The sequence below is a fragment of the Pelophylax lessonae genome (assembly GCF_965119305.1).
Source record: "Pelophylax lessonae genome assembly, chromosome: 7".
NCBI classification, from domain to species: domain Eukaryota; kingdom Metazoa; phylum Chordata; class Amphibia; order Anura; family Ranidae; genus Pelophylax; species Pelophylax lessonae.
The window spans coordinates 67,029,412-67,042,135 of record NC_138774.1 but is presented as its reverse complement, the minus strand read 5'-3'; the positions used below and the strand labels follow the sequence as shown (position 1 = coordinate 67,042,135).

Below are 12,724 nucleotides of genomic sequence, written 5' to 3'. Positions count from 1 at the left end.
GGCCATGCTAACCCTGCCTTCTGAGGTGCTGGCGGTGCCCTGGTTGCGTTGGCGACCTCCTCCTCCTCCTCCTCTGCCTTGTGCTTCCACTGTGGCCCCGCTGTCAGATGGGAATGCCAGCAGCATGGCGTCTACCAGCGTGCGCTTGTACTCGCGCATCTTGCGATCGCGCTCCAGTGAGTGAATTAAGGACGGTACGTTGTCCTTGTAACGGGGATCCAGCAGCGTGGCCACCCAGTAATCAGCACAAGTTAGAATGTGGGCAACTCGGCGGTCGTTGTGGAGACACTGCAGCATGTAATCGCTCATGTGTGCCAGGCTGCCCAGAGGCAACGAAAGGCTGTCCTCTGTGGGAGGTGTATGGTCCGTGTCCTCTGTATCCCCCCAGCCACGCACCAGTGATGGCCATGAGCTGGCCTGGGTGCCACCCTGCTGTGAACATGGTTCCATCTCCTCCTCCAGCTCCTCCTCCTCCTCATCCTCCTCATCCTCCAGAACTGTGCCCCTGCTGGACAATTGCGTCCCTGGCGTTTGCGTGTGCAGGAACCCACCCTCGGAGCCCCTTGCGAATGACTGCCCTGAAAGCCTTGGAAATGTTACCTCTTCATCCTCCTCCTCCTCCTCATCCTGTGCCACATCCTCTTCCATCATCGCCCGAATTGTTTTTTCAAGGAGGCATAGAAGTGGGATAGTTAAGCTGAGAACGGCGTCATTGCCACTGGCCATGTTGGTGGAGTACTCAAAACAGCGCAACAAGGCACACAGGTCTCGCATGGAGGCCCAGTTAAATTAAATAGCGGAATAGAAAATATGATCCAAAAAAAGTGTATGTATATCACACGTACACAACCACACTAGGCCCCAATTACTATTGTTTGTACCCCTAAAAGGCTAGATGAGGAGTAGGGGGAGTATGGAACAGGCAGCACCCTCAAACCTTCAGAAGTATGAGATGAACCCCAACAACTTGGAAAGGTGGATCTCTCTCACACGTACCGACACAGACTATCCCGCAATTCAATTGATCCTCAAAGGTTTTTATTGAATAGCGGAATAGGAAATATGATCAAAAAAAGTGTATGTATCTCGCACGTACACAACCACACTAGGCCCCAATTACTATTGTTTGTACCCCTAAAAGGCTAGATGAGGAGTAGGGGGGGTATGGAACAGGCAGCACCCTCAAACCTTCAGAAGTATGAGATGAACCCCAACAACTTGGAAAGGTGGATCTCTCTCACACGTACCGACACAGACTATCCCGCAATTCAATTGATCCTCAAAGGTTTTTATTGAATAGCGGAATAGGAAATATGATCAAAAAAAGTGTATGTATCTCGCACGTACACAACCACACTAGGCCCCAATTACTATTGTTTGTACCCCTAAAAGGCTAGATGAGGAGTAGGGGGGGTATGGAACAGGCAGCACCCTCAAACCTTCAGAAGTATGAGATGAACCCCAACAACTTGGAAAGGTGGATCTCTCTCACACGTACCGACACAGACTATCCCGCAATTCAATTGATCCTCAAAGGTTTTTATTGAATAGCGGAATAGGAAATATGATCAAAAAAAGTGTATGTATCTCGCACGTACACAACCACACTAGGCCCCAATTACTATTGTTTGTACCCCTAAAAGGCTAGATGAGGAGTAGGGGGGGTATGGAACAGGCAGCACCCTCAAACCTTCAGAAGTATGAGATGAACCCCAACAACTTGGAAAGGTGGATCTCTCTCACACGTACCGACACAGACTATCCCGCAATTCAATTGATCCTCAAAGGTTTTTATTGAATAGCGGAATAGGAAATATGATCAAAAAAAGTGTATGTATCTCGCACGTACACAACCACACTAGGCCCCAATTACTATTGTTTGTACCCCTAAAAGGCTAGATGAGGAGTAGGGGGGGTATGGAACAGGCAGCACCCTCAAACCTTCAGAAGTATGAGATGAACCCCAACAACTTGGAAAGGTGGATCTCTCTCACACGTACCGACACAGACTATCCCGCAATTCAATTGATCCTCAAAGGTTTTTATTGAATAGCGGAATAGGAAATATGATCAAAAAAAGTGTATGTATCTCGCACGTACACAACCACACTAGGCCCCAATTACTATTGTTTGTACCCCTAAAAGGCTAGATGAGGAGTAGGGGGGGTATGGAACAGGCAGCACCCTCAAACCTTCAGAAGTATGAGATGAACCCCAACAACTTGGAAAGGTGGATCTCTCTCACACGTACCGACACAGACTATCCCGCAATTCAATTGATCCTCAAAGGTTTTTATTGAATAGCGGAATAGGAAATATGATCAAAAAAAGTGTATGTATCTCGCACGTACACAACCACACTAGGCCCCAATTACTATTGTTTGTACCCCTAAAAGGCTAGGAGTAGGGGGAGTATGGAACAGGCAGCACCCTCAAACCTTCAGAAGTATGAGATGAACCCCAACAACTTGGAAAGGTGGATCTCTCTCACACGTACCAACACAGACTATCCCCCAATTTAACTGATCCCCAGAGGTTTTTGATTAAATAGCGGAATAGAAAATATGATCCCAAAAAAGTGTATGTATATCACACGTACACAACCACACTAGGCCCCAATTACTATTGTTTGTACCCCTAAAAGGCTAGGAGTAGGGGGAGTATGGAACAGGCAGCACCCTCAAACCTTCAGAAGTATGAGATGAACCCCAACAACTTGGAAAGGTGGATCTCTCTCACACGTACCAACACAGACTATCCCCCAATTTAACTGATCCCCAGAGGTTTTTGATTAAATAGCGGAATAGAAAATATGATCCCAAAAAGTGTATGTATATCACACGTACACAACCACACTAGGCCCCAATTACTATTGTTTGTACCCCTAAAAGGCTAGGAGTAGGGGGAGTATGGAACAGGCAGCACCCTCAAACCTTCAGAAGTATGAGATGAACCCCAACAACTTGGAAAGGTGGATCTCTCTCACACGTACCAACACAGACTATCCCCCAATTTAACTGATCCCCAGAGGTTTTTGATTAAATAGCGGAATAGAAAATATGATCCCAAAAAAGTGTATGTATATCACACGTACACAACCACACTAGGCCCCAATTACTATTGTTTGTACCCCTAAAAGGCTAGGAGTAGGGGGAGTATGGAACAGGCAGCACCCTCAAACCTTCAGAAGTATGAGATGAACCCCAACAACTTGGAAAGGTGGATCTCTCTCACACGTACCAACACAGACTATCCCCCAATTTAACTGATCCCCAAAGGTTTTTGATTAAATAGCGGAATAGAAAATATGATCCCAAAAAAGTGTATGTATATCACACGTACACAACCACACTAGGCCCCAATTACTATTGTTTGTACCCCTAAAAGGCTAGGAGTAGGGGGAGTATGGAACAGGCAGCACCCTCAAACCTTCAGAAGTATGAGATGAACCCCAACAACTTGGAAAGGTGGATCTCTCTCACACGTACCAACACAGACTATCCCCCAATTTAACTGATCCCCAAAGGTTTTTGATTAAATAGCGGAATAGAAAATATGATCCCAAAAAAGTGTATGTATATCACACGTACACAACCACACTAGGCCCCAATTACTATTGTTTGTACCCCTAAAAGGCTAGGAGTAGGGGGAGTATGGAACAGGCAGCACCCTCAAACCTTCAGAAGTATGAGATGAACCCCAACAACTTGGAAAGGTGGATCTCTCTCACACGTACCAACACAGACTATCCCCCAATTTAACTGATCCCCAAAGGTTTTTGATTAAATAGCGGAATAGAAAATATGATCCCAAAAAAGTGTATGTATATCACACGTACACAACCACACTAGGCCCCAATTACTATTGTTTGTACCCCTAAAAGGCTAGGAGTAGGGGGAGTATGGAACAGGCAGCACCCTCAAACCTTCAGAAGTATGAGATGAACCCCAACAACTTGGAAAGGTGGATCTCTCTCACACGTACCAACACAGACTATCCCCCAATTTAACTGATCCCCAAAGGTTTTTGATTAAATAGCGGAATAGAAAATATGATCCCAAAAAAGTGTATGTATATCACACGTACACAACCACACTAGGCCCCAATTACTATTGTTTGTACCCCTAAAAGGCTAGGAGTAGGGGGAGTATGGAACAGGCAGCACCCTCAAACCTTCAGAAGTATGAGATGAACCCCAACAACTTGGAAAGGTGGATCTCTCTCACACGTACCAACACAGACTATCCCCCAATTTAACTGATCCCCAAAGGTTTTTGATTAAATAGCGGAATAGAAAATATGATCCCAAAAAAGTGTATGTATATCACACGTACACAACCACACTAGGCCCCAATTACTATTGTTTGTACCCCTAAAAGGCTAGATGAGGAGTAGGGGGAGTATGGAACAGGCAGCACCCTCAAACCTTCAGTATGAGATTGTGTTCACTGTACCCCACAAAGATTGAGTTCACTGCACCCCACAATGATTGTGTTCACTGCACCCCACAAAGATTGTGTTCACTGCACCTCACAAAGATTGTGTTCACTGTACCCCCCAAAGATTGTGTTCACTGCACCCCACAAAGATTCTGTTCACTGTACCCCACAAAGATTGTGTTCACTGCACCCCAAAAAGATTGTGTTCACTGCACCCCAAAAAGGATGTTGTTCACTGCACCCCAAAAAGGATGTTGTTCACTCCACCCCAAAAAGATTGTGTTCACTGCACCCCACAAAGATTGTGTTCACTGCACCCCAAAAAGATTGTGTTCACTGCACCCCAAAAAGGATTTTGTTCACTGCACCCCAAAAAGGATTTTGTTCACTGCACCCCAAAAAGGATGTTGTTCACTCCACCCCAAAAAGATTGTGTTCACTGCACCCCAAAAAGATTGTGTTCACTGCACCCCACAAAGGATTTTGTTCACTGCACCCCAAAAAGATTGTGTTCACTGCACCCCAAAAAGGATGTTGTTCACTGCACCCCAAAAAGGATTTTGTTCACTGCACCCCAAAAAGATTGTGTTCACTGCACCCCACAAAGGATTTTGTTCACTGCACCCCACAAAGATTGTGTTCACTGCACACCAAAAAGGATTGTGTTCACTGCACCCCAAAAAGATTTTGTTCACTGCACCCCAAAAAGATTGTGTTCACTGCAGCCCAAAAAGATTGTGTTCACTGCAGCCCAAAAAGATTGTGTTCACTGCAGCCCAAAAAGATTGTGTTCACTGCAGCCCAAAAAGATTGTGTTCACTGCAGCTCACACACAGAAAAATGGATGTGGATCACTGACACCTGCCTATCTCCAATCCCACACCACACAGCAATATCGATTGTAGTTTGTAGAACACAGTTTCCCTAAAATTCAGCAGACTCTGTCCCTAACAGGATTGAGAAGAGATCGTAGATCAGGATTGAGTGCAGATTCACCCCACCCCCCACACAGCAATATCGATTGTAGTTTGTAGAACACAGTTTCCCTAAAATTCAGCAGACTCTGTCCCTAACAGGATTGAGAAGAGATCGTAGATCAGGATTGAGTGCAGATTCACCCCACCCCCCACACAGCAATATCGATTGTAGTTTGTAGAAGACACTGACCCTATATAATTCAGCAGACTCTATCCCTAAAATGCCTGCAACTCGCCCTGCCTAAACACTCCGACCTGTCCCTCAATTCTATCCGGACACAAATGGTTTTTTCCTGCCTATCTTTCCCTAATCAGCAGCCAGCACGTTGATGTGTGCTCTGTCCCTGAATCTAAGCAGCATAATGACGCCGCTGCGGCTGCCTCGAACTTATAAAGACTTGGTCACATGCTTCAGACGGCCAATCACAGCTACTGAGACATTTGCAGGCATGGCTGGGATGGCTTAAGGCACACCAGTTAAACGATTGTTGATTGGCTGTTGAAAGCCCGCCATGAAAAGAGCGCCAAAGCATGCAAAACCCGGAAATAAAACGACCGAACACGGATTTTTACCCGAACATACAGTAAAGTGTCCGTGTCCGTGTTCGGGTACAAAAAATCCAATTATTCGGTACGAACACGAATAATACAGTCCGTGTTCGCTCAACACTATTTACAACCTCTTTAAGATAAAGCATCTACATAGTTTTATTTATTTTTATTTTTTCTTACTAGTATTGTACTATGGCGGATATTCTGACACTTTTGACACTTTTTGGGGACCAGTGACACTAATACAGTGATCAGTGCTAATAATATGCCCTGTCACTGTTCTAATGACACTGGCTGGGAAGGGGTTAAACAGCTAGGGCGATCAAAGGGTTAAATGTGTTCCTAGCTGGTGTTTGTGTGTACTATGTGAGGTGCTTTCACTAAGCGAAGTGATGGATTTTATCAGGGAAAGGAAATCCATCCCTTCTCTCCTGTCAGAACAGAGCTCTGCCTTGTTTACATAGGCAGAGCTTCATTCTATGTCTCTGCCCAACAATCGGACATCAATTCGCCGGCCCCCGCTGATCAGCCTCTGCTGTGACAAATCACAGCAGAAGCAGCACACCAGCGGCGTGCTCTCCCTGCCTGGAGGTGCCAGGTCACATACTAGGTACGCGCAGGAGAGCAGCTTTGCCGCCTTACAATCCCCATGATGCAGTTGGCAAGCAGTTAATCTCTGATTTCAGAAGTGAAAATAAATAAATACATGTAGTGCACCCCCAAAGCACTGCCTCTTTACTAAAATTAAACCAAACAGGAGACATTCATTGTATTTAGATTTGGCAACATCCCTCAACAAAATTAATTGAAATGCGTAGGGTGTTCCTTCGCATAATTCATCTATATCAACTATGTTCTGTTCATAAGCCTTTTTCATTTATGTACAAATGATGCCATTATGTACTTCTTATACACCAACAGGCCGCAGATTTTCTTGTTTTTATTCCAAATGGTATTTTGTTTATTTACCAAACACATTTTTCATGTGGTTGCCTAAAAAATCCCAGGGGGGATATTCTTCCCTGGTGTCACTTTACTAATGACACTGGCCTGGGAAGGGGTTAACATCAGGGAGCGCTCAAAGGGTTAAATGTGTGCCTAGCCAGTGCTTAACTATACTGTGGGAGGTGCTTTTACTAGTGGAAGAGATGGAATTTATTCCCTGCTTGCAGGGACACAAATGTCATCCCTTCCCTCCTGACAGAACAGTGATCTGCCTTGTTTACATAGGCACATCGCTGTTCTGCCTCTCTGCCTAACGATTGGCGGGTGTCGGAGGACACCAGGTACTGTGCGCCCACGATTGGCTTCTGCTGTGTGTAATCACAGCAAAAGCGAGCCATCGGCGGCGTGCATGCGTGCCCCCTACCCGGAAGTGTCAGGTCACGTACAGTATATATACATGATCTGGCGCACTGCTGCCCTGTAGCATTAAAAGTTATATGGGGTGGACCTAAGCTGGTTAAAGGAAGTTGAAAAACAACAGACTTACTGGCCAGATCATCAGATGAAAATAAAGGAAAAAGCTAAAAAAGGAAACAAATTCAGCCACCATTTAATAATTGATAGGCTACAATATAATCATTTTTCGTCTTTGGGTTTGATACCACTCGAAGGTAGGTTGAAAGGTAGAATCCTGAAAATTGGATTAATTGGACTCTCTTCTTTTTGCATTTTCAGCTTGGCACTAAATATGGCCCGGTATCAATGGTTCATCTGGGCCAGGATAAGGCGGTGGTGTTGAACGGTTATGATGTGGTGAGAGAAGCCTTCATCGATAACGGAGAGGTTTTCAGTGATAGAGCTAAATTAGCCATTTCAGAGATAGCTTTCAAGGGATACGGTAAGAGATAGGTTGTACATTTTGCTGAAGTGATTCATTTTGGTTATGTATTCTACTTCCATGCCGCTGAACATCATATGATGTCCTGGGCTTTCAGTGGAGATATCTGAATGATGGGTGCAGCTACAGGCACCATTCAGAAATCTTTTTTCTTCCAGCGATTACCTGCACTGTAAAAACAATCATAGCAGCCATCCCATGCGATTGGCCAGCAGGAAAAGGCAGCAGACGTTTACCATAGAGCTGACCGAGGACCAGATGGTCCTTACATAGTTACATAGGTACATAGTAGGTGAGGTTGAATAAAGACAATAGTCCATCCAGTTCAACCTGTGTAGGTGTGTGTGGCCGTAATCATCTTGCATACCCCTGAATGTTCTGATTCTTGAGATGTACGTCTAAGAGTCTTTTGAAAGCCACCATACTTCCCGCAGAAACCACCTCTTGTGGTAGAGAATTCCACAATCTTGTAGCCCTAACAGTAAAGAACCCCCCTCGTTGCCTGAGGTTAAAACGCTTCTCCTCTAATCGCATTGTATGCCCTCTAGTCCTCATGCAATCCTTCCGACAGAATAGCTTTTTTTCTATGCTGAGATCACCATTGAGATATTTATAAATTGGTATCATGTCCCCTCTCAGGCGTCTCTTCTCCAGGGAGAATAAATCAAGCGATTGCAGACGCTCTTCATAATTAAGGTTCTCCAATCCCCTAATTAGCTTAGTTGTCCTTCTCTGGACTTTCTCCAGCTCCAACACATCCCTCCTGAGGACCGGCGACCAGAACTGGACAGAATACTCCAGATGTGGTCTGACCAGAGTTTTATAAAGTGGTAGGATTATAGTCTTATCTCTGGAATACATCCCTTTCTTTATGCATGCTAATATTCTGCCGGCTTTGGCAGCTGCCGCTTGACATTCATTGCATGCTATTGCTTAGTCTATCTTCTACCAGGACTCCCAGATCTTTCTCCATTTTTGATTCCCCCAAAGGTTCCCCCCTAAAGTGTATTGTGTTTTTATGCTTTTAGTCCCCAAGTGCAAAACCTTACACTTCTCAACATTAAACCTCATTTGCCATGTCGTTGCCCACTCCGTTATTTTGTCCAGGTCATTCTGTAGGATATCTGCTTCATGCTGTGCAGTTATTGCCCTGCCCAATTTTGTGTCGTCTGCAAAAACTAATATAGATCTACTGATCCCGTCCTCAATGCTGTTTATGAATAAACTGAACAGGGTTGGTCCCAGGACCAGTCTGAGTATGCGCTATTTATTACCACCCTTTGGACACGTTATAGATGTCCTCGGTCATCTATAACAACCTTTTTCAACCAGGGTGCCCAGGCACACTGGGGTGCCTTAAGGTTTCTTCGGGGGTGCCTTGTCAAAATGCCTAATAATTATTTGGTAGGCAAAAGCATATTCTGCTCACTGTACCCAGTGAATCTGCTATTTAGGTCTGCTCAGTGTGTTCAGCTGCTGCTAGTCTGGCCTATAGCTTCCTCTGTTTCCAGGAGAATGGAGAAGTTTATGGATAGTAGGTGTGAAGCTATGCAGATGGCAGCATGAATATTGATACAGCCCCAGCCAATCCCAGAGAGGCAGGCTCTGATGGCATGCTGGGAGACTGTATTTATTCAGTGAGCACACAAAGCTCTGGGCCTTGTCCCAGAGTGGTGGAGCCCAGCTTAAGAGGAGCACACTGCCCTCTCAGGCATAGGCTAACATGTGGAGGCCTCAGGTGGATGACCTGAGGGAAGAAAGCAGAGACCCAGGAACTTAGAAGAAGCTGACTGTGGGGAGCTGCCCACTACAGATATGTCTGGTATTACTGCAGGGCATCACTTGGAAGATTGTAGGGTGGCATCCATCGGTCCTTGGGCCTTGTGAATACAGACATTGCTGGATCTTGGGGACCTTGTGCTCTAGCTATCCCTCTGGTGATCAGTTATACCTGTTGTCAGCTGTGGGTCTATTTAAAGATGACACCGGCTGGTGTCCTGAAGAGCTCTGTCCAGATATTGTCCAGTAAAGAGAAGGGACTTTACTGTACTTGTTATACTACTGCTTAAAGCAGAAAGGAAGATTAAGTCCTCAGTGTACATAGTTATCATTCTTGTATTATCCAACCACTACCTTCATCCCCATCCAAATCCTCCAAAAAAAACAAAAAAAAACATCATCCCCTAGACTGTTTTTTTGGAGAAGAGTGAATGAGCTTGTTGTGTGGCTGGCTGCGGGGCTGAAGTTGGGAAAACCTGTACAAGTAATTCCGGCAGCTCCTACGTGAGTAGTGCTACACTAAGAAAGGTTGGCCATTCTTTGAATAGCTCATTCAAGTGGTATAGTTCGCATAATTTATTTTTGGTTTATGTAATGTGTGATAATGCTTTAGTGTAAACTGTTTTTTTTGTAAGGTTTCAGAAATATGGGTCATTGCACAACCATCTTTGCTGAAAACAAAGCCTTGAACTGTAGACAAAGATAAACAGAAGGTTGATATAGCTAGGATTTGCAGAAGAGATGGCATGTATTTCTGCTGATTTATTAATTGCACTGTGTAGCTATGCAGACAGTTACAGCCTAGGATGGGAAGGGGTTAACTGTGTCTAGACTTTTTCCTAGTCCTGTCCCCTGCTGTAAGCCAAATAAATATCAGGGGAGGGCTCAGAGCAAGCATTTTTTCTTCCACATGGGAATCACAGAGGAAGAACTGCTGCAACAGGAAGTCCTACTGGAGCCCATGGCTCCCTTCTGGGTCACCTTGCTGGGATTCTCCCTGGACTAGGAACCTATCATTATAGGACTCTTGCTAAATATACCTTGCTTCTCTGGAAGGTATAAACCCAGGCAGCCTGCATTGGGTAATTAGATCTGGACTCTGTTTCATGTGTGCTTTGCTGTGCTGTTAAACTGCATTACTGAATCTTCAGTAAAGTTGTTAACTGTAACAAGGCTAGTCTGAAGTTATTCAAAGGGGTGCATAGTGGTACATGGCATATCAGAAGAACAGATGTAAAGCGCATATGGGGTGCAGAAGCAAGGCCACTGCAAAAGGTTACCTTGCCAGATGGTGTGAAGGAAGCGAACAGTTGCCACAGGTAACCAAGGACTGATGGAAAGCAAATAGCAGCCTGTTATGAAGTGGGGTACCTGGTCCTCTGGTAGCGAGGGGGTCGTGTTCTGGCTCCCTCCCTAGGATTCGGTTCCCCAAAGTCCCAGGACTGAACCCACAATACAGAAACCCCACAGCCTAGCTGCATGGTACACGAGAGTGGAAGAGTTATTTACGTGCACGCATGAGGTCCACGCTATGTGCACAGTGGGCACCTATTCTGTCACTGGAAGTGAGGTAACAAATGTACTACCGGACCGCTGGCAAGGGCACAGGCTCAGAAGTGTCCCTCCTAAATGCAACATACAACAAGGAAGGTGTGCAGTGATACAAGACATCTTGTTTCACAGAGAGACACTGTACATTTAACGCAAAAAACTGCAGGGCCAGATAAGCAGGAACCTGCCTAACTAGGCGGACTTTAAAGGCTCAGTACAGGAGACATAGGAAAATAAAGGAGGAGTAGGCATAAAAAATAAACTTTATTGTACAAAATACATTTAAAAAGAGGCCAAAAAGGCCTAATATGGATCCACAGCTAAATGTTGCAAGATACACTCGACTTTGGTCCCGGAAGACTAGGCGTATATAAATATCAGAACATATACACTGTAATAACATTCAGAGTAATATATTCTTCCGGCAACCTGAACTGCCAGGTCAACATTTTGCCAATAACACAGCTTCTGCAGGACCCAGTATGGCACAGTGGAGCAACACTAGAGGTATTATATAAGAAAACAAGAATTGTATAAGTACATGTGGTATATCATTCAATCATAAACAAAACATTCCTTTAATTGATCATAATACTTACAATATTGCATTGGATCATGCAAATACAATTAAAAACAGTCTGCGGGCAGGCATAGGGGCATCAGAACCCACAGCCAGCAGCCGCACCTTTGTCCAGGACAAAGAGGGTAGGAGCATACCTGTGAATTAATATATCACTCAGTGTCTCACATACAGTATGTATAAACAGTGTCCTGGTTGTGGGGGGTCACCAGGACATATATATAGAAAACAAGAGCTACAGGACACTACAAATGATGTCAGGGATAGGTGAGACGATAGACCATCAGCAATGGTCTTTCATACCATTCGTAGTAAGGTATAGGCAATGGAGCAAGAAACAGCCACAGTATTAAGTTGAAGAAATATGGGAAGCCCAAATTTATCTATGGACAAACAATGTATAATAGATAAACAGTTAGGCTAAACAAAACAATATTTAAATAGCCCCCTATGTAGGAAAAACGCGGGGGAACATATATAATTTGATAATATCCAACTGTATATATCCAGGTTATTCATAACAAGGCTGCTACTTACTGTAGGTCGAGTGAACACCAGCAACAATAGTCACTATCTGCCCCTCAGCCCTGAAAGGTATACAAATTCTGGCTTATCTGGCTTATCAGGTTTCGGCTTATCCGGCCCAGCAGTTTTTTGCATTTTGTATATTAGATTTGGCTTGAGCCAAAATACCTTAAATCTGTACACTTAACCTCATGCACCTGGTTTACAGCCCGTCTTCAAGTCATGGTACTGCCATAATGTTTGACTTCACATAAACATGGCCCTGTCTGATCCCAGACATTGACAAGTATGCACACACAAAAAAGTACCCCCACGTGTAGGGTGAGGTGGCCACGCCCACAAATTAGCATAGTCAGCAGGATACACTGCCCTGTTCCCACAAGTGGATTGGACCCAAATCAGGTAAATGTGTCCCTGCCCAAAACAAAGTCATCTTAGTGATACAATCAGTTCAAGTGTTCACCAGCATACTAGTGTA

General features: G+C 44.7%; 1 protein-coding gene across 1 annotated transcript in view; it reads left to right on the top strand.

The window, feature by feature from the left end:
- The window catches only part of LOC309559485 (cytochrome P450 2C23-like), a 101,150-nt gene that overhangs the window by 6,171 nt on the left and 82,255 nt on the right, over positions 1 to 12,724 (top strand). Inside the window, exon 2 of the mRNA XM_082262759.1 lies at positions 7,649 to 7,811. Within this exon, the coding sequence (XP_082118885.1) occupies positions 7,649 to 7,811 (163 nt within the window). The remainder of the gene's footprint in view (positions 1 to 7,648; positions 7,812 to 12,724) is intronic.